The 26,467-nt window shown below is 44.2% G+C and overlaps 1 protein-coding gene and 1 long non-coding RNA gene across 3 annotated transcripts in view; one reads left to right on the forward strand and one right to left on the reverse strand.

Moving 5' to 3' along the window:
- Positions 1-17,053, forward strand: part of LOC135901229 (uncharacterized) — a 32,872-nt gene extending 15,819 nt beyond the window's left edge. Inside the window, exons 3-4 of one of the 2 annotated variants that reach the window (XR_010564053.1) lie at positions 2,941-3,037; positions 16,871-17,053. This is a non-coding gene — a long non-coding RNA (uncharacterized lncRNA). Of the gene's footprint in view, positions 1-2,940; positions 3,038-15,009; positions 15,269-16,870 lie in introns of those variants that run through there. The other variant, XR_010564052.1, reaches the window with a different exon arrangement.
- Positions 151-24,767, reverse strand: LOC135901228 (zinc finger protein 11-like). Its single transcript, XM_065430928.2, has 4 exons — positions 22,506-24,767; positions 5,870-6,060; positions 4,184-4,514; positions 151-3,580 (listed from the first exon to the last, which is right to left on the reverse strand). Exons 1-4 carry the CDS (start codon positions 24,117-24,119, stop codon positions 2,522-2,524), a joined length of 3,195 nt encoding a protein of 1,064 aa, XP_065287000.1. The 5' UTR covers positions 24,120-24,767; the 3' UTR covers positions 151-2,521.
- Positions 24,768-26,467: the final 1,700 nt, after the last annotated feature.

Consider the following 26,467-nt stretch of genomic DNA (forward strand, 5'->3'; position numbering starts at 1 on the left):
TGCTTCTAGTCTCTGTCCATGTCACTTCGTGCTACAATCCAAGATCATGTTACAAAAAAGATGTCACAAATTTAGGCTTTCATTTCAAGGGAAATATAAGTCTCGCAATGAAGTGTATATTTCATACAATTTGCTTGAACACCTCAGGACAAAAGTGATAAAACTGGTTCATTTTCAGCAAAGCAATGCATTCAGGAAACATTTACACTGACCTCCCTGCTTGCAGTGCTTCTTTCCATAGTGATATTTAGGGCAGTAAGCACATAAAACCAAGAAAATGAGGAAAAAGTGAGACAAAAACACAAAGAATAACTTAAAACAGTTGTACATGGCCACAAAAATGGACACTTCCTTTTGAGGTAAAGGACTAATGCAATAAGTAACAAGCAGGCTGAACTGTAAAAAGCACAGTCATACATAATTATGCTTAGCACAACACTTGAGCTGTAATGCAATCCTACTGTGATCCAAAGTCCAGTCTGCCTTTAACAGCCCACTATGTTCACTGCTTGTGCACTGTTACTGTGAGTATTGAACTGATGATTTTTACAAAAATGTTCATAGCAAATGCTAGCTTGCGACCTCAGATTTTTTTGGAAGCCTGTGCATTACACTTTATGCCATTTTACATATTACAGTGCTTGGTTCCAAGTCAGACCTAGAAGCAAGCATATTAAATAAAGCATGTTACACACTTGCCAAAGTACACATGAACAACATCCACATAGCAGTCTACTTATAAAGGCATGGAGGGTATCAGACAATTCAATCATTGAAGTATGTACACAGACTAATTTTACAGCTTCACTATACAATTAATTGCAGACAAAGCCCACTGCTACAACCTGTTAGTATAAGTGCTATCTTTATAAGTGGACTGCAACGCGTTTCATTTAATCACACCAGCAATATGAATATGAATGTCTAAACAATTAGCAATGTTAAAATTAAACTTTCACAGCAAAAAACACATATGCTTTGCAATTTTTCTTCCTGCTTTCAATGATCATAAATTAACAAAAAAGTTAGTGTAGAAGGCATGAACCAAAGATGTATTTTCATTAAACACTAGGATGAAGACTGATGAAGTGACTGGAGGCAATGCACGCCCAAATAACTTGGGAGGACGCTTAAGCTTTGCCTTTAAAAATGGAACGTGATAGTGTTATTGGGCTCTGTTCATCGCAACACTGGCATGGGATATTTTGCGACACAGGGCCCAATAGAAAACAATGGTGGGCCGATCCCGCCAGCAGTGCAGGGCAAAGCAATGGCTCACACGCCCGTAAGCAAAAGAAGGGAGTTTGTGTTTGAGTTTTTGCATAACAGAATTGTTTTCTCGCATATGCAAACTATTTTCTCGTGCATTCAAATTACAATCAGATGCCATCGTGTCTGTTGGTTGTGTGCAAGTAGGATTTTACAAATTTTCTGGCTCATTTTACTTTGAGAAATTCAATTCAGTAACACCTATGTGCCACACGAAGCGGAGGGCCTGCATGGTTGTGGTTTGGGATGATTTTTTTTCTGATGCACTTGTACTTGCACTTGATGCACTTGTACTTTGTATATGTTATCATCCTGGTGGATGCCATCATTGCGACTCAAAGTGTTCGTATTGTCTTTTGTTGAAATAAACTTTTTCTAAACATCGACACGGGGCCCTTAACGCTATCATGTTAAAATTGAAAGGTTCCACAAGAACACACAAAAATAAGGTTAAAAACACTGGGCTGATTTTTACATGCTTTCATGCTGTTATAGCAATAAACATACAAGACATAAACTAAATATATTTCATCTTGATCTCTCTAATAAACGAAAGCTAAATAAGTGACAAACACTATGCTATCTTATAATGATACTTCTGTAAGAAAAGAAAAGCATGCGCTTCGTAATGCCACATTGAGTTTCTCACATTCGTGTTATATAATGCTTGCTATGGCTACAAAAATAAAAACATAGTATATATCAGGAAGCCAACTTTTGAATCGGAGGAGCACTTCTTGCTTGTAAATGTTATTTTTCCTATGGATGATAAAAATAAACAACAAGTCGGTGTACGCTTTGCATAAAAACTTCTACAAGTGGAAACACTTAGTAATGATAGATATAGTCAACACCTGCTATGGTCAGATATTCTAATGGTACTTTCAGAGATTTGCATGAAGAGTGCAAAACTGAAAAGGCTTAGCAAGTGCTAAAGTTGAGAACACAGACAAATGGTTCACTTGAGTGTGTCTCATTGTTGCAAATACCCATTAAATCCTCGGTGGGTAACATCTTTTCCAGTGTATTCTACACCTCAAAAAAGTGATATTTCAGCATTACTTGTTTGCGAAAAAGGTGCAGCACAGCTCAGGTGAGAAATTTACTTGCATAAGCCTGTGAACTATACTTCGCTCCATCCTCAACCCAGTATGATTCATGCACAAAGCACACAGCACTCCTGATAGCAGTCCACAAGAGCAACAGTCCTGCCCAAGAAATTGCAGGCAAGTGATGGGGAAATGAAAAGTTTTCACAATAACATGAGTGAGTAAGTGTCTGTTTCCAAGTGTGGGATTTGTTGCATTTCAAAGAGATCCCGTTGCTGCTGTGCGTGCTGCCGAGGTGGCTGTAGGTGCTGTGGGTGCATCTGTGATGGCTGCAGCTGTAGCTGCTGCAAGTGCAGCTGCTGCAATTGTGCCTGCTGTTGCAGCTCAGGCCGTTCTAGTGGAAGCTGTTGTGGCCGTTGTGGCTGTGGTCGCTGTGAGGCATCCACCTGTGTCGGTGGGGGCACCAGAGGAAGTTGGGTGGCCACAGGGACAGTGGACACAACAGCTGCTTTTGCCGTGTGGTGGCGTGGCCTCCTGGCCTGTGGCACGAGGGTGGAGCGATCAAGTTTAGCGGGCATGGGTATGATGACAGGCGGCTTTTGTACTGTCGTTGTGCGTGCAGGAGGATGCTGTGCTGCAGTGGGGCCATCAGGCAACCGCTTCCGCTTACCAGGGCCTGACATTACGGCTTTGTGTGCACTCTTAAGATGCACCTTCAGGTAGGACCTCGAGACGAACCCTTTGTTGCATAGTGGACAGAAAAGCTTGAAGTCCTTTGTGTGACTTGTGACAACATGTCGTTTGAGGCTGTTCCAGACACGGAAGGTTTTCCCACAATAGCTGCAGCGCATGGGGCGTTCCCGAGTGTGCATGCGTATGTGCATTGACAGCGTCAGCCGGCTGTTAAATTTCTTATCACAATAAGGACAAGTAGTAGTGGGGCCATTTCCATGCACACACACACGATGGGCCACCAGGCTAGAGCCGTATTTATAAAATACATTGCAAAGTTCACAGTAATACTCCCAACTACGGTTGCCACTGTAAGGCCGTGGCCGAGGTGTCCTCTGTTTGTCATGTGACAGGCGATGAAGGTTTAGTGATCGTGTCAAGGCAAAGCGCTTATTGCAAGTGGGGCACTCGTAAGGCAGGTCACTGGAATGTGCCTGCATGTGCTGCTCATAGTGACCCTGAGTCTCGTACATGTTTCCACATTCGGTACATGTGAAACCAAGCCCACGGTCATGGTGCTCCTTGTGTATCTGCACAGTACGAAAACATATGTAAGACTCACAAAAGAACAGAGAAGAGGTGGATAATTTCTGAGTGCAAGCTAAGCCTAGGGCTAACACAGAAGTGATCAAGCAGAGAATTCCACTAAAGACATGACACATCTGTAGCACTAATGATAGTCTTATATCTCCTATATGATAGAGTATTGCAGATACCATAAGCAATGCAGAGCATGCACAAATACATAATAGTTGAAGATATGATGCCATGCAAATATGTAATGTTCTGGAACAGCACACTACTGACATGCTCAAAAATCTGATGACTGATTAAAAGTAGCAATGCGGCTTGCTAGCTTGTTCCTCTTTCCAATTAGGGGAGTAACTGCATTTACTTAACTCGGCGGTAGATTTGCATCACAGCAGCAGAGATCTACGATGACTGTTAAAAGGATACATGCCGAGATGGAGCATGACACTAGTGTTAATGACAAGGAAGCATAAACTTCATATTAGTTGCAACATCAAGATGTTAATGTTACATGGTGGAATGACAGAAAAGTGCACAAAGGGCTTTGTACCTCAAGGAGATGTTACTTGTTTCAATTAAAGTGCACTGCATCTTTGGCTTACCTTGTAGGTTTCCTCGGCAGTAAAAGTACGCTTGCAGCTCTCGCAGCGGAAGAATTGGGCTTGGTGCACACAGCGCACGTGTTTGGTCAGTTCGAACCGGAATGTGAAGCCTTTGTTGCATTCACTGCATGTATGAGGATACTTTCCAGTGTGGGTAACTTCATGTTGCCTGAAGCTCTTGCTGCTGTATGTCACGTAGGAACACAGGCTACAGTGCAACTTTTTTACCAGGGTCATAGTTGCATAGTCGTCTTCAGTGAGCATACTGGCATGCATGAGTACCATGTGTTGTTGGAATCGTTTTTTCTCCAGGAACTTCTTTGGGCAATGGCTAAAAAACAAAAACAGTGAAGCAACAAAAAATAAGCTCTTTACGTCAATGTATTTGCTCACTGCACTCCTAGCAGAAAAAGAAAAGAAAATTGTGGGGTTTTATTTGCCAAAACCACTTTCTGATTATGAAGCACACCATAGTGGAGGACTCTGGAAATTCCGACCACTTGGGGTTCTTTAACATGCACCTAAATCTGATTACACAGGTGTTTTCGCACGCCTCCATCAAAATGCGGCCGCCGTGGCCAGGATTCGATCCCGCGACCTAATGCTCAGCAGCCCAACACCATAGCCACTGAGCAACCACGGCGGGTCTCTGGCAGAAATATTTTCGTGCATGCTATAGTGGTTCTAAGTCTGTCCAAGAGATGTGCCCCTGGGAAAATTTTTGGAGAGGTAAAGTAAGGAGTTACAGAAATGTGAAGCATTACAACTCAGCTTCCTGCTCCCCAGTATGTTTTCCTTAAAAACTTAAATCACTACCATTGACCCAAGTCAATGCAGGCTTTTCAGATGACAGCTTAAGCAACAGCCTGAAATTGCAATGCTGCACATACTGAAACATGCCACCATAAGAGGCAGCGAAGTTTTTTCATGGTCGGCATGCATAGTGCTTGCCTGTGCAAAGCTTTTTACAACTACCCCAATGTACTCTTGTGAGGGAGGGATGATTCCAAAATAGGGTTGCTAATGAAACAGAAGAGCTATGTGGTCTCATGCTGCCATGTGCTTGAAGTAAATTACAAATACAATTGCAAACATTTAAATTTTGCTTTATTTTGCTGAAGTGAACAAAATGATTCTCAATCACCGTGTGAAGCTAAAGTGACCTTCAGGAGAAGCTACTCACTTCCAGCAGTAAGACATAATTATCTTAGTACTATGGAAGGGCACAACTTCTCTGCTAACCCATTAAAAAAAAGCCTAACTGGACATTTAAAAGGCAATCTTTCTGTAGTCTCTGCTACTAATTTCAGCACAATGTTTAATGTCACAGCTATAAAATTACCCATGTTCGTTGCTGAGTAACATACCATGCACACATAGTAAACAGTGAACTACATATAGTGAATTTATAGTGATGCTTTTTGCAGTTACAGCAGCTCAAATCCACATGTTAAAACAGTAGAATTCTATAGACAACAGTACAAACAGACCAGATTTTCGCACTAGACTAGCACTCACTGTGGGAAAAAAGAAGTGACTACCATTTAATAAAAAAACATTAGAAAAGCTTAAAACATGCATACATGGATATTGAGGAACATGCAGCATGTATTATCTTTCCAACCTGCTCTAACAAAAAGTGGCTTACACAACACAGAAAGTAACAACAATAACTGTACAACAAACCTGCAGCCATATTGGAAATCTCTTGTGTGCACACGCTTGATGTGCTTCAACTTGTAGTTATTCGTCGTGAACTCCTTTGGGCAATGGGGGCATTTGTACATGCGTGTTGTGTTATGTATTTTGCGATGCTTGCGTAGGTTACTTGCTGTAGTGTATTTTTCTTGGCAAATATCGCACTTGAATGACCGGACCTGTGCCAGAAAAAAATGAAATCATTTTGTAAAATCAAAACCACATGCTAAGGGTTCTGCTTATGAACACTGCACTCCTTGCATGTCAAAGTGCTACAAAAGTGACTAAATATGGGCAAAATAATTCTGAGACGTAGTGTAGCACTTATGCAACATGGGAACATGTGACAGGGCTTCTTCCTCCTTGCTTCATGAAGCCCATCAGTAATCACAGGAACAGGTCACCTTTTAGAGCAGTAGCTGTTATGGGTTCTTTCAGCTCTCAGCATGTCTGCAAACAGGCTACTCCACAAAACTAGCTACAGTGCACAACCTCTGCAGTTACTTCCTTTAAATGCATGATGTCTGTTTTTCCAACTTCTAACAGGCAGCGACCTCAAGTTGCTCAAAAGCATGCAGACCATGTGGTGTTCCCTATTCCCTTTTTTGAAGAGCAATGTTGAACTTGGTCTGTGGACTAAGGCTTTTTATTGAAAAAGAACATTTCAGGGACACCAACATCCCATTTTTAGCAAATTATCAATTATGAAGGACTGCACAGATGCACTGAAAATTTTATGGCTAATGAGAAAGCAGGGGTGAAAAACATCACTTAGTCCATCACTGTTTGCATGTTATTACAAAGCCCATTACGAATAAACCTTTGCAACAAGGACTATGAGCATAAGGCTGAAAGTGCCCCTTGCTGTGCCTCATCAGAAATGGTTACTAAAATTTGTAAAGCACCATTTCGCAGGCCTTTACTACACGAATTATTAAAGGATTTCTTAGTAGTAGCCATTAGTAGCAATGATGCAAGGAGGCAAAGTGCCCTCCTCACTCTCCTGCTGCCTCGGCCAGTGTCTGCAAATGACATTTCATGGTTACCTTGAAAAGGCCTGTCTTGCAAGATTACTTGCATAAGCACACTGCAAAAAGTTGAAAAATAAAGGAGCAATAGGCAGAGCATTGTTAGCACACCATCCCAGTTGAGAGGAACCAATGAGTTGAAGGAGAAGGGGGAAAGTAAATATTGCACTCTTTATATCTCCATTCATATAAGGCCCTTTCCAAAAATTCATTTGGCACTATATTCCTTAAGGCACTATACTCATTTCAATATGTTGCTGAGGTTTCAAGAAAGGAGTGTTTCAGGGCCCCCTTAAATTTCTTATATAAACAAAAGTAAAGAAAATGAAATTTTTGGATTATACAGTGGGGGCACAAAAAACTTTCGTCAAAAGTGGTCTTTTAGACACGAGTTCAAAAAACCTTGTTCTGTGTGCATGTGTTATTTTTGTCAACAGTATCTTAATGAGTCACATGATGTAATAACACTATAGGCCACTTTATTAAATGACCAGACGCTGCTAAAGGACTCTACAAAGAAAAATAATGATTGATGGTTTCTCAGTGAGCTCGCTAGTCAGCACTGATGTTTTGCAATGTTGCCTTGTCCTAATTCAAGAACAGTTTTAGGCACAATAGGTTTTAATCACACAACAGAATACAGTGATTCATGCAAAAACGTTTTTAAAGCTGAGAGACTTAGAAAATCAATATCATACCAAAATGGCCAAATGCCAGCATCTAAAATTGAACGTATGCCACTTACACATAAACTACCTGGCTCAGAAAGGATCCCCCTTTTTATTGTTGGGTTTGTTCCCTTGTACGTTATTGAAACCAATATTGAATGACCCACTATAACAAACTACAAACAATAATAGGACTGATAATGTGAAGTTGGTCTTAAAATGCCGGACCTGGTATTATTGACATTATGACGTCATGAAACGGACCAATATTTGCTTTGTACAGCAATAAGGCTACATAAGATGGTGTTGCTCGTCAAAACAAAGAGTGCTACATGCATTTCTTATGATGCGCTTAAATCAGGTAGCCACTACAATTGCAGAAACGACACAACCCAGTGACGTATCATGGCATGATGCATCTATCAATTTACATCTACCAAAACTGAAACAGCTTTGCAGAAAAAATACTATAGTAAATCATTTAGTGTGCTCTGATGCTTGCTAAGATATTTTTCTATGGTTGAGAGGGTTTGGACATTTAACACAAGAAGTTGAAAATGCCACATCAGTGCTCCTTTAAAAGCAAATATTTCAAAAGTTGTTTTGAGGAATTTTCATGGGAAACTCAGTTTCATCTTCTGAAAACGTTATATGCAGAGCTGACAACCTCTAACCTATAGGCACATACCTGCCAAATTTTACGTTTTTGCTTGCAATTGTCACAATGACACCAAAATTCTTGCTTTTGCACCCAGTTTAGGGCAAACACAGCCACCAACTGATCTTTTCAGAGCATAGTTTTTCAGACAATCTACTCGCATCACCGCCATTCACTCCACAGATTCAAAGTACAATGGCAATCAAGAGTTATGCCCCCTTTCCTTGAATAATTTATTAGTAAATTTCATATTTTCGTTCGTGTCGCAGGTAATTCTAGGTGCAAATGTAGCACATCACTACACGGGGTGTCCCAGCTAACGTAAGCCAAACTGTTTGCTTAATTTGTCTATTATTTTTTTTCTAGTTAGTCAACTAATTAGTACATAAAAACTGCACAGGTCACATAACTGTATATTGTACCATTTTTTCGTTTTTCTTTTAAGCTTGGCTAACGTTAGCTAGGACATCCAGTACAACAAAGAGTGTTATCTTTAATTAATAGTCAACATCAACACATTCAAAACTTTTGAATAACAAATATTTTTTCAATATTTAAAAGTACAACAGGGGTGTTTGCCTAGCAGCACTAGTTCTAGGTTTGCAGTGGTAGGCCGAAACAAGTCGGTGCTATAGCGAAACGGGCAAGCACGCGCTTCTCGCCGTAGTCTTCTTTTTCACCAGCACCATGCCCACTGCCCAGTGCCTTCAGTACAATCACTCCCCACTGAAAGAGTAGCCATTCTGGCGACCTAAGGACAGAAGAACACGGGGGTCATGGCACTGCTTGAGACGGGAGACGTGGACAATTTCCTGGCCATGACGATGCTGGTTGGAAGACGCTTCCATTGGCTTGATAAGGTAGTTTACCGCGGATGTTTGTTTCAGTACCAAATAAGACCGTGGTACTTGGAGAGCAGCTTGGAGGAAAGGCCCGGAGTAGTAGAGGGCACCCACAACCAGACCAGCAAGCCAGGAGCAAAGCACGTAGCCGTAGTGGATGAATCGTGGTGATGCTTTTGGCGCAACTGGTCCTGGGATGTGAATGAATGAGCAAGCTGGTGACATTCTTCAGCGTATGCAGCCACTCGAGAAACAGTCATCCACTCCAAAGCATCTGGCCGGTAAGGTAGAATCGTGTCCAAAGTGCATGAAGGTTAATATTCGTAAAGGAGAAAAAAAGGGGAGAACCCAGTGGTGCTTTGCATGGAAGTATTGTGAGTGTAGATGATCAAAGGCAGAATGCCATCCCAATTCGAGTGGTCAGATGAAACATACATGGCCAACATGTCCCCAAGGGTGCGGTTAAAACGCTCTGTCATCCTAGCAGTTTGAGGATGATATGCTGTGGTAGTGCGGTGGATGATACGACACTCCTTTAGTAATGCTGAAATGACGTCGGAGAGGAAAACGCGACCGCGGTCGCTCAGTAATTCTCAAGGTACTCCATGGCGTAAAATCAGGTTTTGAAAGATAAAACTGGCCACATCTTTCGCTGTGGCAGATACTAGGGCTGAAGTTTCAGCGTACCGCATGAGGTGGTCGGTAGCAACAATAACCCAGCGGTTGCCAGTTGAAGTGTTGGGAAGCGAACTGTATAGGTCAATGCCGCCACGGTCGAACGCTCGCGCGGGACATGATAAAGGTTGCAAGGGGCCCGCAGCACGTTGAGGTGGCATCTTGTGTCGTTGGCATATGTGGCATGACCGCACATACTGGCGAATGAAACGGTACATATCACGCCGGTAGTACCGAAGCTGGAGGCAAGAGTATGACTTTAATACACCAGTGTGGTCACATTTGGGTCGTCATGGAACGTGGCAAAGATGTCGGAGCGGAGGTGTCGGGGTATAACAAGCAACCATTTGCGGCCGCTGGAGTTGTAGTTGTGGCAGTACAGCAGGTTATCTCGAATGATGAAGTGTGCGGCTTGGCGACAGAGCATCCGAGAGGCGCTGGCGACTGGCTAGACAGGAAGTCAATAAGTGAAGAGATCCATGGGTCTTTGCACTGCTCTGATGGCGTGCCGGAAATGTTGAGGGCAAAGGCACCGCAGGAGGAAATAGATGAGTGGACAGGACCACAAGGCAGGGGTGACCATGATAGAGCGTCTGCATCTGAATGCTTGTGGTCTGAGCGATAAACAATGCGGATGTCATACTTTTGTAGGCGCAATGCCCAACGAGCCAGCCAACCGGTTGATCTTTTAGTGAAGATAACCAGCATAGGGCATGATGGTCAGTGACGATGTCAAATGGATGCCCATACATATAAAGACGAAATTTTCCGACAGCCCAAATGATGGCCAGACATTCCTTCTCAGTAACCGAGTAGTTCACCTCGGCTTTGATAAGGGTGCGGCTGGCATACCCGACAACATGCTCTTCGAAGCCATCCTTGCGTTGTGCAAGAACTGTGCCGAGCCCAGCACCACTAGCGTCCGTGTGGATCTCAGTTGGAGCAGAGGGATTGAAGTGTCGCAGTACCGGAGACTAGGTGAGAAAGCATCGCAGTTCTTGGAATGTGTCGTCACATACCGGGGACCAGGCCGATAGGTCAGAACTGCTGGTGAGAAGCTGCGTCAAGGGGGCGATAATAGAGGCGAAGTTACGGATGGAGCGTCGGAAATATGAGCATAGGCCGATGAAGCTGCGAAGCACTTTGATGGTGGTTGGTTTAGGGAACTCGGATATGGCGCTAAGTTTCCTAGGATGTGAGAGGATGCTGTCTTTTGAAACTACATGGCCGAGAATAGTAAGCGTGCGAGCGCCAAAGTGGCATTTCTTCAAATTTAGTTGTAGTCCTGCAGTGGAGAGGCATGCAAGGACTTGCTTGGGGCGGCTGAGGTGCAACGGAAAGTTGGTGGGAAAAAAACATAAGGTCGTCCAAACAACAGAGGCACGTTTTCCACTTCAGCCCTTGAAGAATGGTGTCCATGATTCGTACGAAAGTGGCAGGCGTGTTTGAGGCAGAACGGCGTGATGGTAAATTCATATAACCCACCAGGTGTTACAAAGGCCGTCTTCCGGCAATCGGCCTCTGCCATTGGCACTTGCCACTACCTGGACCACAGATCCAGCAAGGAAAAGAATTGCAATCCCTGTAGACTGTCCAAGGCATCGTCAATGCGCGGCAGAGGATAGACATCTTTGCACATTATTTGGTTAAAGTGGCAATAGTCGACGCAGCACTTTACGAAGCCATCTTTTTTTTTAACAAGGACAACTGGAGATGCCTTGGGACTGTTAGAGAGCTGGATGATGCCATGTTCCAGCATGTCGTCAACCTGCTGGTCGATGATTTGGCATTCAGCGGCTGTCACACAATATGTTGAACGACTACGGACGCTCGGCACAAGGATGGCTGGTCAATGTCAGATGAGGCACGACAACGCTGGAGGAGCTTGATCATTTCTGTGTGCTCTGCAGGTGTGAGTTCTGCATCGACGGCATGAGCGAAGACGTCTACAGGGGCATTGGCCGCAGCAGGAGGAGAGACGGCACAAATCGGAAGTGATGCCGTACGACCAAACATGGTAGCTGGGAGAATGCAATCAAAAGCTTCAGAGGCCCGCAGGCACTCGCCACGGAGTAGGGATGATGAGCAGGTGGATGGATTGCACACATAAAGGGCAGTAGAACCGCCGCAAAAAGTGACGACAGCAAACGGAAGCAGAAAGCTCCGGTGGCGCGCACAAGTTGCCGACAGCGTAAACAGAACAGATGAATTCGCAGCAGAGTTACATGACACAGGGACCAGAGTGGCCGAGAAAGGTGTGATGCAGATGTCAGGGGCGGCAACAACTTTAGGAGAAAGTGGTCGTCAGGGTCAAATCATGGCACTGATAATGTAAGTTCAGCACGAGTGAGTCGGCAAGAGCTTGATTGACTGATAGGAAATTCCATCCAAGAATAACGTCATGCGAGGAACAAGATCGTACGGCAAATTCGATAGCGTACATAACAATTTGAATGACAACCCAGGCTGTGCACGATGCTGAAGGCTGAATGCGATACAAGGTTGCCGTACGCAGAGAAAGAGGGGAAAATGAAGTGGTTGCTTTGTTCAAATTGCGGGAAAGCTTCTCACTAATAATAGAAACAGTGGCTCTGGTGTCAATAAGTGCGTGTACGATGACGCCATCTAGGGACAGTTCAATTTTGTTCGTCGGGGAAGAATGAGGCTTCGAAATGTTCGACGTAAACGCAGTTCTTGCCTCTGGAACTGCAACTGTTGGTTTTCCTCTCGGGCTGGGCTGCATTGGTGAACCATTGGGGAAATGGATTGGCGACATGGGGAAGGCGACCGGCATGAATCGAAGGGGTGACGACTGTAAGACGAGTCTGGAAGAAGATTAGATGAGTCATGATGCAGAAGTCAAGCCAGCATGTAGCTTGAGGCGGGGCTGTCGGGTAAACGGAGGCTGCGACGGAAACAAAATCACGCTAGGTGGCCTGGAAAATGGCATCATATTGACCGGTTACCAGGTGTTCGCCAGGGGTTGACAATGGGGCTCCAGCAGCTGAGTAAAGGATGAGAATCGGACGTGAAGCTGGCGGCAGCACATAGAAGGTGCCGGTGGCTAGGCAAGCGTCAGGCGCCGGAGGAGCGTATGGCCAGGCGACAGCGTCAGCATAAGTTAGCGGTCCAGCAACAGGATGCGGAGGAGGGGCAGGTCGCAGCGCCGCAGCAACTTGCGTCTGAATTATGTGACGAAGCGATGGAGCCAAGATTGTGGACGGCACGGGTGTGCTAGTCGCCAGAGAGAGTTGGCGTCCGACTTTCTGACGGATGAACTGCTTTATCTCTGGCATTAAAACAGAGATGTCGGCAGCATCGCGGCTGAAATCTAAGGGAAATAGATCCACGGTGTCCTGCTGAGCAGCGTGTGTTGAGGCACACTGCTTGAGCAGCTCGTCGTACTGCTGACAGAGCTGTATGACCTCAGCAAGCATCTGGGACTCTTCATGACAAGCATCAGGAAAGCGTGGTCATGGATGTCTTTCAAGACATGCTTGATCTTGTCAGCTTCGTCCATAGATGAGTTGACGCGTTTGCAGAGCGAGAGTATGTCTTCAATGCAACTGGTGAAGTTCTTGTCCTGGCGTTGAGCTCGACCACGCAAGCGCTGCTCAGATGAAGACGGTGAATAGCGGGATGTCCGACGACATCTGCAAAAGTTGTCGTCAAAGCTGACCAGGTGGTAAGATCGGATTCATGCTTGCAGAACCATAGGCTTGCCACGTCAGTCAAGTAAAAGATCACATTAGTGAGCTTGGCGCGGTCGTCCCATTTATTATAGGCGATTACATGGTCATATTTGGCGAGCCAGTCTTCCACATCGTGGTCGTCTGTGCCGCTAAATATAGCAGGATCACACTACCGGTTGTCGCCAGAGCAGACGATCGCTGGGGGCATGGCATGGGAGGAGCAGCCTGGACGGTCCCAGATCATCTATTTCAGTAGCTGGTGGCAGCATCCGACTGCAGAGTTCCAGGATGTCGAAAAGAAACTCAGTGCCCCTGCCAAATACAACAGGGGTATTCGCCTAGCAGCACTAGTTCTAGGTTTGCAGCGGTAGGCCGAAACAAGTCGGTGTTATAGCAAAACGGGCAAGCAAGCGCTTCTCGTCATTGTCTTTTTCAGCCGCACCATGCCCAGTGCCCAGTGCCTTCAGTACAAAACCTTCAACTGTGCTCCAAAAACATAAAACTGGAGCAATAGTAGGTTATTTTCTTCCCTGCGGGTAGAGTACAGGCACGAAACACGAGAAATCGTATTTGCAAGTTCCGTCGCCTATAGGTGGCGCGCAAAGCGGCTCAATGTGGCATCCACAGAGAGTATAGGAACCCCCAAGCACATGTGCGTCCTTCACGTCAACTCATATTTGGCTTAGCGCTGCAAGATGGCTCTACCTTTTTCGCAATCACCATCGCTAAGTGACATCATGCGCCCCATAGACGCCTCAGAAACGCAGATAGAGTGCCTCATTGAAGGGGAAGAGGTCTTCAACACCAATAGCATTGCTTGCTGCGGCGCGAGAGCCTGCAGCGCATCCTGTGTCGCTGTGGAAGGGCTTTGCCTGCAGACGTCACACACCCGGCAGAACCTGCACGAGCTGGAATTTATGACCGGGAAGGTTATATCAAGGAACGTTAGCTTGTCTTTTATCTTTTTCTTCGTGCTAATCGTGACGGTCCACAAAGCCTGCCTTTCGCACATTGCCGTTTTGCAACAAAAAGTAATTTTACTGTTCTGTGATGTTTTCGATCTCCTTTCACGGATTGGGTTGTTATGAGGAGATAATTACATTTGATAATTAAAAGAAAGATGTCACTAAGGTTATCACAACTGTGATTTTTCAGACATCTTTTTTGTACGTTGCTATGCTAGCGCATGCAGATCTAAAGAAAGACATGCCGGTTGTTTTATTTTTCGCCGGTACAGTTGTATTATCGTTCGGGTGACAAGGAGTCACGACAGAAGCTTGTGCTCACGTTGTGAATTCGGTGCCTGTGCTTTATGCTCTACCAATCTTGTTTTCGGGGCCACTGTAGCCACAAAGCTTGGCTACGCATTGGCACACAGGGTACAGCCCAGAATGTAAACACATGCGTTTCTGGCAGGACGATACAATGGTGACCCCACTGTGGGTTGCTGCCAGCAAAACACTGTCAAACACCTACTATGCCCACCCATGTAGATCTACTGTAGCATTTCTCTAGAGCTGCGACAAAGTGCTACAAGCATGTCAGTCTTTATGTTCAATGCTCAGGTGTTCTCGTTGCACTGGCAAGAAGTGCACAGCTCGAGCTTGACCCCGGGATGCAGCAAGAACTTGCGTTTCTGGTGAAACAAGACACCGCAGCAACCATACACCACGAGTTAATGCATGTGAAACCTGAGCAACTACTTCCACGCTCGCCCATGTACGACATATACTCGGGATCAAAGCCGCGCCGTCGTTCACGCTGCTGCAATACACTGTCGCAAGCTCTATTTCTTCTAATGCATCAATTCTCCGTAGAAAAACAAATAAAAGAATGCACATAAGCAAAGAATTTTCGTTTTCTTAACTACGTGGCTTCAGAAAAAGTCACTGCCAATGAAATGCGCACTGCACCCTTTCATCACTGGTGTGCCCGCCTTGCCAATTCGCAACTTGACAACCCATTCTTTCTTCAGAAGAACTTCAGTTTGGCCTAGTTGGTATTTACTGCAAATCATATTGACCACAAAAGAGACGGGGACATAGGAAGAAAACACATAAACAGCCTGTGCTGTTTATGTGTTTTCTTCCTATGTCCCCGTCTTTTTTGCGATCAATATGATTTGCATTCTTTCTTCTTTGCCGCATCTTTGGGGAACGATTGGAGACTCAGTTCACTTGCCAGAACTATGTTGGTGCTTTGCAGCATGCAGCACATGTGATTGCTTTTGAATTTCATTTTGCACAAATGATTTGTAAAAGCAGATAATCAAGCCTACTGGCCACAGTGAAGAAAGCAAGCAAATGCGCTATTGCCGCACTGGCTGCGGTTACTCCGATACTCTGAAAAAAAAAATCGCCAATGGCTTCGGGGTGGTGTGACAGTCTACGGAACTTGCGAATAGAAGAGCAGGCTATGTTGCTTAGGGAGCCATACTTTATCAGCTATGCAGAGATAATTCACACTCCCTGAAGAGTTCTGTGCATGCAAAGAAGCTGCTTGTTTGTTCCTAATGATCCATTTGTGCTTTTAGTAAACAGTGCTTCATAGCGTACTGTGTCATGATAGAAACTTGCCGACTTTAAGGATTTAAATAATCATTTACATTAGTTGCAAAATGGCTTTTCATTATTTGAAAAGTATTTGTATTCAATTTGGTCTCAAAAATCACTATTTTCACACCCCTAGTCAACATCGTGAGTAACCAAACTTTTTGGTATTTTCCAACAAAATGTATGATGGTTTGGCCATGATTGTACTACTTAAATTTTAAAGTTCGCAGGTCTGCAAGCACTAGATCTGCATCCCATGGCCCACATATTCTTTTATCATGGTGCCACATCAGAATGTTCAAATTTTCTAAAAAAGTAGGAGTTTCGCCCTAAAGGCAAAGCATTGATTAGATAGCAAATTAAAAATTGTGGGGTTTTACGTGCCAAACTGCTTTCTGATTATGAGGCACGCCGTAGTGGGGGACTCCAGAAATTTAGACCACCTGAGGATCTTTAACGTGCACCTAAATCTAAGTGCACGGGTGCTTTCGCATTTCGCACCCATTGAAATGCGGCCGCCGTGGCCGGGATTTGATCCCTCGACCTCGTGCTTAGGAACCCAACACCAGACAGCAAATTATTAGGCAGCTATACAAAGTAAGCATAGTGGTTTTATTGGCCATATAAACTTGTAAGCATTCGATTACAAGTTACGAACTAATTTAACAAGCATGGTATCACGCACGCACAAGCAAACATGAACACATCTCACTCTATCATTGTGGGCAGTCGCTGTCAAAATGCTGGCGTGAGGAAGCACTGCAGCAGCCAGCGAATTGACGTTCGTGCTGCCTCTCACTTTATGCAAACTAAGCGACAAGAACACAGCGTACACAAAGCTATCAGCACTCAAAGCACTCTGCCCTCATCGCAGGTCGCTTTCAAGATAGGGCTCGCACGGCCGCGCCACATGCAGCAGCCGCCGCCGGAGTAGATCCCCCTCACTTGGTGCTTCACGTGCAATGGAAGACGGTGCGCTTCCTCCCTTGTGCGTGCTAGATCAAACTACTATTAATTAGCTTACCCTCGCATGCCTTCACTTGCACCTATAGCATACACCGCGTGGCAGTGATGTCATCGCACTTGGACTTTATATGGAACATCACGGTGACAATGACAATGGAAATTCGCCTGAAGTGTCCATATAATTGCTGTCGAAATAAAAAGTACCATCTGCTTGGCTCATATTTCTAGACGTTCATGTATGTGGCTTCTTTGTAGATCAACTGTTGTATTGCCAATCAAGGGGTATTCCCAATGGCAGGTATTCCCACCTGCTCGAACTTCTATTGCTGTTAACAATTTTGTTGTTGAATAATGTAGCTAGCAATGGCCACGATTGGTCAAAATGGCTCGGGTCCAGGGCTGGACCCGAGCCATTTTGACTTATCTAGAGGGCGAACAGCAGATTTGGAATAAAAACAGACTGGAACCGTTTTATGTTCTCTGCTCTTCTCTGAAGCTTTTCATCCATGCATCGCCTGCACTTGTGGCTCAACCATGATACCTCATTTGTAAATGCACACGAGTTTGCTGTCAACTTAGATGCGGTAGCACTGTTATCGTGGTTTTCAACATGGTGCATCAAGAGGCAGGCATGATAGTATAATACACTTAGAAACATGGAAGGTAGAGCTATAGTTGGTAGGGATACATCGTGAATGAAGGTAAGGGTGTGCAGACATGGACACAAGAGAAGAGAACCAGGGAAGATACCGCCTATGTGTTGTCTGGTTCTCTTCTCTCGTGCCCATGCCTGCATACCTTACCTTCTTTCACAATATATAATACACTCATAGGAGTGTTTGAATTTAGTGACTATCATATGGCTCTCTGGTGGAAGACCTACATTACTCTTTGTCATAAAATTTCCAGGACTGACGTTTTATTTCTTTTTCTATGATATTAAAACACAAGAAATAGGTGTTATTGCTTCACTTTGCTTGTGTTCAGAGCAGACGTAGCCTTGGAAGGGCTTCCGCATTAACAGGTGACATTAGGAATGCAAATTCAAAGCGAAAAGTTGGCATCAAGTTCTGCGTTAGGCTAGGCAAATCCCCTAAAGAGACATGGAACATGACTCGTCACGTATATGGTGATGGAGCATCATCGAGAAGCTGTCTCTTTGAATGGCACCAAAGGTTTTGGGAGGGCAGAGATTCGATCCATGATGATTCCAGAATCAGCCACTGATCAATGTCATACACTGTGGTGAATATGAAATGTGTGATGCAGTTACCCCATGAAAATCACCATGTTGCTGTGCAAATGATATCAGATCTGAAATCGAACAGGGATGTGTGTCACTAGATCTTTTGACATGATACAGGGAAACAAACTGACTGCAACAATCGTCTCTCGCATACTGACCGTGACAGACAAACAGATAGAAACCAGACGAACAATTGCTGCTGAACTTTTGGAAAGGGCCAAAAGTGATTTAGTTTAACATCACTACTGAAGATGAAAGTTAGTGCTACCAGAACAACCCTCAAATGAAGCAACGAAGCACTAAATGACAAGGTCACTGCTCACTTTTCTTTAAATAAGTTAAGCGACAACCTTTGAAAAAAAAAAAAATTGGAGAACGCTTAAGCTTTGCCTTTAACAGTGGAACGCGACAGCATGCAAAGGTCCCCGACTGCTTCTCACACTTCCCGGCAACTGGAATGTATGTAACTGTAATGTTTACGAGGAAACGCTGGCTGCGAACACTGTGCATGAAGGTGGGTTTTATGGTAGAAATGTGGCCTCACACAGGGGGGGGGAATCGGCGGAGGCTAGCGCCTGCTGTAGGTATTGCAACGAACCAGGCGTGCCGCTGCATGGCCCCCAAGAGACCCACCCGCACTGGCGTGCGGGTGGGCAGTTGCCGCGGCTGGTCTGTGAATTGTAGAAACGCTGGAAAAGGGGTTTCTTCGAATTTTCGCGTAACAGAATTATGTTTTCTTGTACAGTCAAATTACAATCCGAGAGCTATCATGTCTGTAGGTTGTGTGTGAGTCATGGTTTACGATTTTTCCACGTATTTTAGCTTGAGAAATTCAATTAATTCAGTAAATTCCTTGCGTCACATGGAGGGCCTGGGTATGTGTGGTTCAAACATCTTTTTGCTGAAACAACATCTGACGCCGACACCGAATTTTCTGTGACATGGGCTCCTTAACGCTATCGCATTAAAACAATGTTGATCCCATTTTTGATGCCAGAGGCTTGGTGCACCATGAATAGCCATCTGCCTGAAGCACAAAAAATAAAACTTCTACAGTGGCATGCTAAAATGCTTTTCTTTTGTGAAGCGATTTGTTGGTGGCGGCCTGATTTATCATTGTCTTGACAGCGGTACTTGTTGCATGACAACTCGAGGCCCCACACTGCTGTATTATTCCAGGAAGGCCTAGCCAAACACCATATCCGTGTTCTGCCACATCCCCCATATTCACCCTACCTTTCGCTGTGTGATTACCTTTTTTTCCCCCATCTGGAATTGCTTCTGAAAGTGAAGTGTCATGAAGATATAGAAATCCAAGCTGCTGTGGCTAATGCCCTGAAAAGTGTCCTGGATCAAGCTTTTTCTAGTTGGTTCTATGACATCCAGAAATGGTGGCAGCTGTGCAGAATTAGTAGAGAGGACTACCTTGAAAAGACCTAGTCTTTAGTTTGTAAGTTAATATAGTCTTGGAACTTTTCTGACAAACGCTGTATAACTGCTGAAATAAAAGAGCACTTCCTAGCTGAGTGGTCAATTTTTATCGAACTGGTATGTGAAGTGAAGTAGGTGCAATAGAAGTGACACAGTGCTTCTGACATGCATCCACATTATAATTTTTTTATCTACTCGTGGCCTGAAGAATAGCATGTGTAGTTTTTCTTTTCAGTCTTTCCGTACAACTCAGGAGCATTGTCGAGTATTGTGTAAAATAAATTTATGCTGTTTTTCTGTAATTATTGTTAGGTTATGCAAACGAACCTAAAAACAAGTTCAACCTGGTTTGAACCTTCTTTTTCTTTTCCACTGCAGAGTTAAATGGGACCTGAACCATCCGAACTGAGCCAGAACAAAAGTCAATTTGACACTGCTTCTAATCCTCCCAAGGAATGCTGGCTTCCATTTCCAGAATATAAAAATGCATTCAGTTTATGTTAGCAACTAACATAATATGGCCATGGCAGCTCACTGTATTATGTGCATTCACATACTCCAGTCAACCATAGATATACTTGTAGAAAAATGTACAAGAACATTTAAACATATCCCACAATTCAGATAAGTCCAAATTAGAAGCATTTGGATGACAAAGTCTGGTGTGATTGACGAAAGCTTCTTATTAGCCAAATATCCCTTGCTCTAAGAATGAGCAAGCAAAGTAGTGTATAACAGGGCTTTCTCAAAGTCAACATTGTCGTTCAATGACAGTTGGCCCAGTAGTTGCAGTGGCACTATTTCTTGCAACGGTAGTCATAGGGCATTTTATTGGCTCATTGTGGTTGCATTACAAAAACAGGCATATAGGTCTTTATTTTGCAGCTGCACTATATTCAGAAAAAAATAACTCCTACTACACTGGCAATAGTGTATATTCAAAAATATTGCATGCCTTTGTTTTTTATATAGCAAATGTTTTTCTGCCTTTACACAGAGAAGTGTTAAACTTTATAGATATGTTCAATATACAAAATCAATATGCAGAGCTTACTGTATCATAATAAAATTGTAGTGGGCTGCAACAACTTTGCAATTTCTTTGTCAGCACCCAAAAAAGTACTAGGCATTTCATGTTCCTTGGCTGGAACCAGCAACAAAAAACACTTGCTTAGAAGAGTCGGAAAGGGTTTCTACCTTAGTGACAAGGATCACAGGCAGGTGAGGCTTCCCTGTGTTCATTGTTTTCTCTGTTTACAATTAATAGATTTCATTACCGAAATTAAAAACCAGTGCATGTAGTGAAAAGTGACATGCAATGCAACCAAGCAGAAAGCATCTGCAATGCTGTCGCTTGCATACAACAAGCTTACACAGCCTATTTTATATCTGTGCACATTGTCAGTTACTGGAGTGCTGATATTTGCAGTGCTCTTTATACTTGGCCATGATAGCTGCACATGGCAGATGATATGGCTGTAAGTTCTATGATGACTGTTTGCTTTGTGAGGATGGTTCGACAATGCATTACCTGCACAACATATCCGGTAAGCAAGCAGGCCACAATTCATCGTTAGTTCTAAAGGGCTTCACACTTGTCTTCCTATTCCACTTGGTTTACAATTTGCCAGGGTGACGTGCATGGTGCTTAAAAACCGTCCCTCTAATTACCTCACCATTGCAGAAACCCTACATTACATGTACAAGATCAACTTTTCTTGATACACAAACACATGTGCCTTGTGTCAAATACTGAGAATGACATTCCTCATTTGTATTACTGAAAAGAAAGACTTCCTTAGACTTCAATTATTTAAGAAGCCTGTTCAAGTAGATGTAATGATGCAAAATTTTGGGAAACCTTACAAACCTGGAAAAATAACTTGTTTCTTCAAAACATTTTGAAGTTTTAGACAAAAATAAATTAGTTGTAAAAATCCCACATTCATTTTTCTGAATGTGTAAAAACTTATGCACTGAACTGTAGTAGATGACAATAAAAATAAAGTCAATTTAGCAAAATGATTGTCCTATTCTACATGCAAAAAATAGTCACTTGGTGTCAAGGGTAACCATCAGTGGCCAAAGCAATACTCATAATAAAGAGCTATACATTATTTGAAGCTCTCTCCATGTTTAGGATGCACTGCTTGTAGATATCTGATAAGTTATAACACTTCTGAACAAAAGTATGAAAAAACAGCATAGTCTATAACACAGCACATAACACACAGCAATGTCTGCCTAAGTTTGACTACAGAGTAAGCAGTCTTAGAATCAAATATTATGATGCAGCAGTCATGTGCAAATGCGTGAAAGTTGCTGTATGACAATGACATTGATGAACATTAGCCAGTGTTTCAGTAAGGCACAGTTAATTGTGAAAATGAAACAGCACAATGGGCATCAAGAAGTAAAATTTCATAGCATCTTTATATGCAGTCTGGAATTGCGAAGTGCAGTGTGGTAGCTGCACACAAACTGCACTTTTCAGTTCTGGGATAGATGTTTGCTACAAGGGCAATAATTTTCAGCTCTCTTGCTTAAAAATCTTGGGCAGTCACGTATATGTTATTGATACTTTTCAAAACAATTGACACAAGAAATACATGGGGGTAAACTGTGTATCAGAAAATTTCGAGTTTTGTTCTTTTGTTACAAAAGCGTTTTCTATTTATTTTAGCATTTACATCTCTGGTTGTGCCCCATTATGTAAATGCTTTGTTTTACCTTGAAATAACATCGTTCATTTGTGAAGACATCTAAGCAAATACAAGTAAATAATTTTACTCATGTCAGTACACAGCATAAGCATGGCGAGCAACAAAAGATAACTGCAAGAAAGAACTTGGATGTCAGTACTAACCTTGTTGTGAGACTGTACATGAACACGAAGAGTTGAAAGGGACTTCAGCTCCTTGTCACAGATGTTACAAAGATAAGTCTGCTCACTTGAGTTTTCTCCCGTTTTAATCTGCATGTGCTTGCGCAAATGTGTCTGAAGCATGTCACGATCTGTGAACACCTTGCGGCAAGTTTCACAGGGAAAGACTTGCTGATCTGGATGAGATTCCATATAGTGCGCTGCTAATGCGTCCTCACTGTCACACCCAAGGTCACATGTAACACACTTGTGTTCCTTCTGACCAGCACCATTCTCAGACTCGCCCTTGCCTGTCGCCCCATCTTCCCTTGCAGTGCCACTGCTTTGCTGTTTCTGTAACATCTCATTTTTGTGAAACTGTGTGTAGTGCTTTCGAAGCCCTCGATAGCTCAAGTAGAGCTGGGAGCAACATTCACATCGATAGTCTTTGTGAGTCTCTTCATGTTTGGCCAAATCCTCTGGGGTTGCAAATCCTTTTCTGCATTTTTCACAGCAGTTAGGCATGCCTTTGCAGTGAGCAGCCTGATGTCGCTCAAGTGTGAATGCGGTTGCAAAGAGCTTGTCACACACATCACATCTGTGTGGATGCTCACTCTTTGGCTTGTGTGTCCATGAATGCTTTTTATACTTTAGCCTTGAACTGAAGGTTTGACCACATTCCTCGCATGTAAATGTTTCATCTGATTTTGCTTTGATGCTTGCTTTCAGGGCTTGCCTCTCCTGAGACTGTTGTTTCAGTGCCTTTATGTTTAAAGGTGCAATTTTGGGAGTTGGGGTCTCTGTCACAGAACTTGAAACCTTTGCAACAGCAGCAGTCTTTTTTAACGGAGATGTAGATTTCCGCATAGGCGCGGATGATTTTTTTGCAGGTGTTGATACTCTCTTGGCCGGCAACGATTTTCTTGATGACGTCGCTTTTCTCCCAACAGTTGACGCCCTTCTTACTGGTGCTGAGAACCTCCTAGTCCGTTTGAGTTTTGGAGCTTTTTCGAACGATTCATCAGACCCGCTCCAATCTGAGTCCCCACTGTCACGATTAAAATCATCATCTGAACTACTGCTTACGTAACGAACGGTAGCTGCATTGCGTGTGCGACTCGACCTCCGTGTGGCATCGGGTAACGGTGAAAGAGGTACGGTCCTTAACCGTATTTTCATAGGATTCTTTTGTTTCCGCCGGTCACTGGAAAGCTCATTTGCTGACACGGCATGCGACTGGGCTTCTGAGAGTTCATTCGGCTCCTCCGGATCAGGTAACTGAGGTGCAAGCTCCTCGCAGACTTGCTTCGGTTCCTCCGGCTCCTCCGCCGCAACGCAATCGTCATTCAAGTCATCGGGCAAAGCTGCCGTCTTTAATGTGCATAAAGGTTCCCCGTCAACAGATGGTGATCGTACGAATACTTTGTCATTGACAGCTGTCGCGCCGTCACTTTCACAATTGGCTGCACCATCATTCGCAACTCTGTACTTCGAGCAAGTTTTAGCAAAATCTCCAAAAATAATCCGAACATAGCCAGCTGCTGGGACACCAACGGGAAAAATAAGTTTTGTACAAAACGGCTCCACATCGATGTTTATGAATACGCGGGTTTCCATGACCGCGTTTTAGTAGTACAAAGAGATGCTGCAAGCCAGATGATGGCGCTGAGGAACCGCGCGCTTTGCGCTAGCTTGCTTACATCGCACAAGACCACTGCGGTCTAAAAATAACGAGACTTTTCAGTTTTGCATCGTTCTTTCCGGTGACTCAGACGATCGTATAACATGCAACACGAAACACGGCAGTCCATAGTGCCGTCAGTTATTATTTCATCACCATTGTTTTCCCAGTGAAGAGTAGTGGCCGAAGTCAATCGTCGTCAAATTCTACCACTCTTGCAGAAACCGTAGTACATTTCCGGTAATCGCTGGGAAGAGCGCATAACCACGGATATGGCATTCCACAATACAACGAAAGGAAGCGCAGTTCGTGAAGAAGTGTTCACGGTTTACATCGCGACCAGCACATACTGGGATAACCGCCAGTGGCGTCGAAAAGCTTAGGCACCCCAGTAGTCAGTGGTGGCGGGGGTGGTGGGTGGCGTAGGAAACTCCATGCATGGTGGTACTAGCAAACACATCCCAGCAACGCTGTGTTAGGCACGTTTTCTCTACGAGTTTCGATAGATGGCGGCACATTCACAGTATGAAACACTAGGGGGTATAGAGCTTTTGTTTTTTTACGTACACTTCGTGCAGGCTCCTTATTCTATGGGCTCTATGAGTAGAGTCGGGCAGAGGCTATGACGTCGTGTGCTGCATTCTATTCTATGAGTAGAGTGTCGGGCAGAGGCTATGACGTCGTGTGCTGCACCGTTGGCTGCACCACGGCCGGTCTCGAGGGGTGCGCGCGCTTCTCTTCTTACGGCCTTCGCAATGGGGTCTGTTTCCGCCTCCCACCGCACCGCGGTGGGGTCGCCACTGCCCCACTGCTCCGCCGCTGCGACCGCCGTTCACGCGGAAGGAGAACGCGCGCCCGCTCCAAGTCCATCCCGCGTGAGTGGTAACCGTCAGGTCCTGATATTTCACCCCTATGCATTATGCAAAGACCGCGCAATCAGCCTCTTCGATTTGACAGCTAAGAGTTATAAACAACAGAATAACTACCGCGCGCCATCGCGTGCTCTTCTTCAGTATGACTGCATGGTCGCATGAGGCTTTGGTACACTCACGTCAACACTTTCTACAAATTTGGAGAGAAACAAATCTATCAGCCTCTTCAGTTTGCCTACTGACGGGTTTTAACCAATTGTGTAGAATTATAAGCGACCTGAAGCGTTTATATGACAGATTCCTAAGAATTCCGAAGCGTATAATATTTAGCTCCTGAAATCTCAAGCGCTGCCGCTTTTGTTTTGCAGGAAAGCGGATTTAGCATGAATTCATGACGCTGAACGGATTCAGAGAAACGAAAACAAATTTATTCACAGCGAAATTCAAGGTGTCCAATGCGGTGCGCTCAGATACATAACTTCAATATGTTTTACGTTCAGAACATATCAGTTGGCTGAAACACTCCACATATCTATAGCATCGCGACTGACGCACATCTATTGCAGATTCAGTCGGTTTTGTACATGAGTGATCAACAACTTCCCATTAAAGAAAATGGCATGAACAAAGCTGTGGAAGTGAGAAGAGCGCCAAACAAAAAGAAGAAAAGTTCACAGTCTGAAAAACTTCCTGGATGATTTATGCACATAATTAGCTGCCTTCTCGTTCCTGTCGGTGACTTTCTTGGTGCAGTTAACAAGAAGTATTCTGAGAAATTTTTCAGATATCAAAGAAGCAGACCTCATGGCATGGCTGTTGTAGGTTCCTTCTGAACAACTGAGCAAAGGCGAGTTTTCAAGCTGTGGCTGAATGAGGATTTGAAGTATTTCCAGAACATTTGTGCGTGGCAGGTGCAAGACAACTTTTTCAAAGAAATATACGACCTTGTCCAAGAGGGCAACAAACTCTGGTTTTGGGTAGTGCAGTCCACTGGAATCTTGGCCTTGCAGAAGAGTGTGGAGAGGACCAGTCCTCTCGCTAGTTTGAAAAAGGATATTGCAAGCGTCACATCCGAAGTCACTGATCAACTTCCGAAGTCACTGAGCACTCCCCGTCCAAGAGAGAAATACGCGAGGCTCGGAAAAAAAAGCAAGCGCAGACCAACAGTGACGTTTGCGCTTCGCACATAAGAGGGAAGTCAAGTTGGCAGGCTTTTCTGCTCATTGTTAAGATCGGCGAATTCGGACCTTGGGAGGATTCTTAGAAAACAAACGTAAAGGCGGATGAGTCGGAATTCGAGACATAATTCGACACGCAGCTGCGAGGAATGCCGTTCGCGGAAGCAGCGGCGACAATGGCGTTGTCAGGTAGCCGAGTCAGGAGACGACACCCCTTATTCCTGACAATGTCGC

Source organism: Dermacentor albipictus, chromosome 1 (genome assembly GCF_038994185.2).
Source record: "Dermacentor albipictus isolate Rhodes 1998 colony chromosome 1, USDA_Dalb.pri_finalv2, whole genome shotgun sequence".
NCBI classification, from domain to species: domain Eukaryota; kingdom Metazoa; phylum Arthropoda; class Arachnida; order Ixodida; family Ixodidae; genus Dermacentor; species Dermacentor albipictus.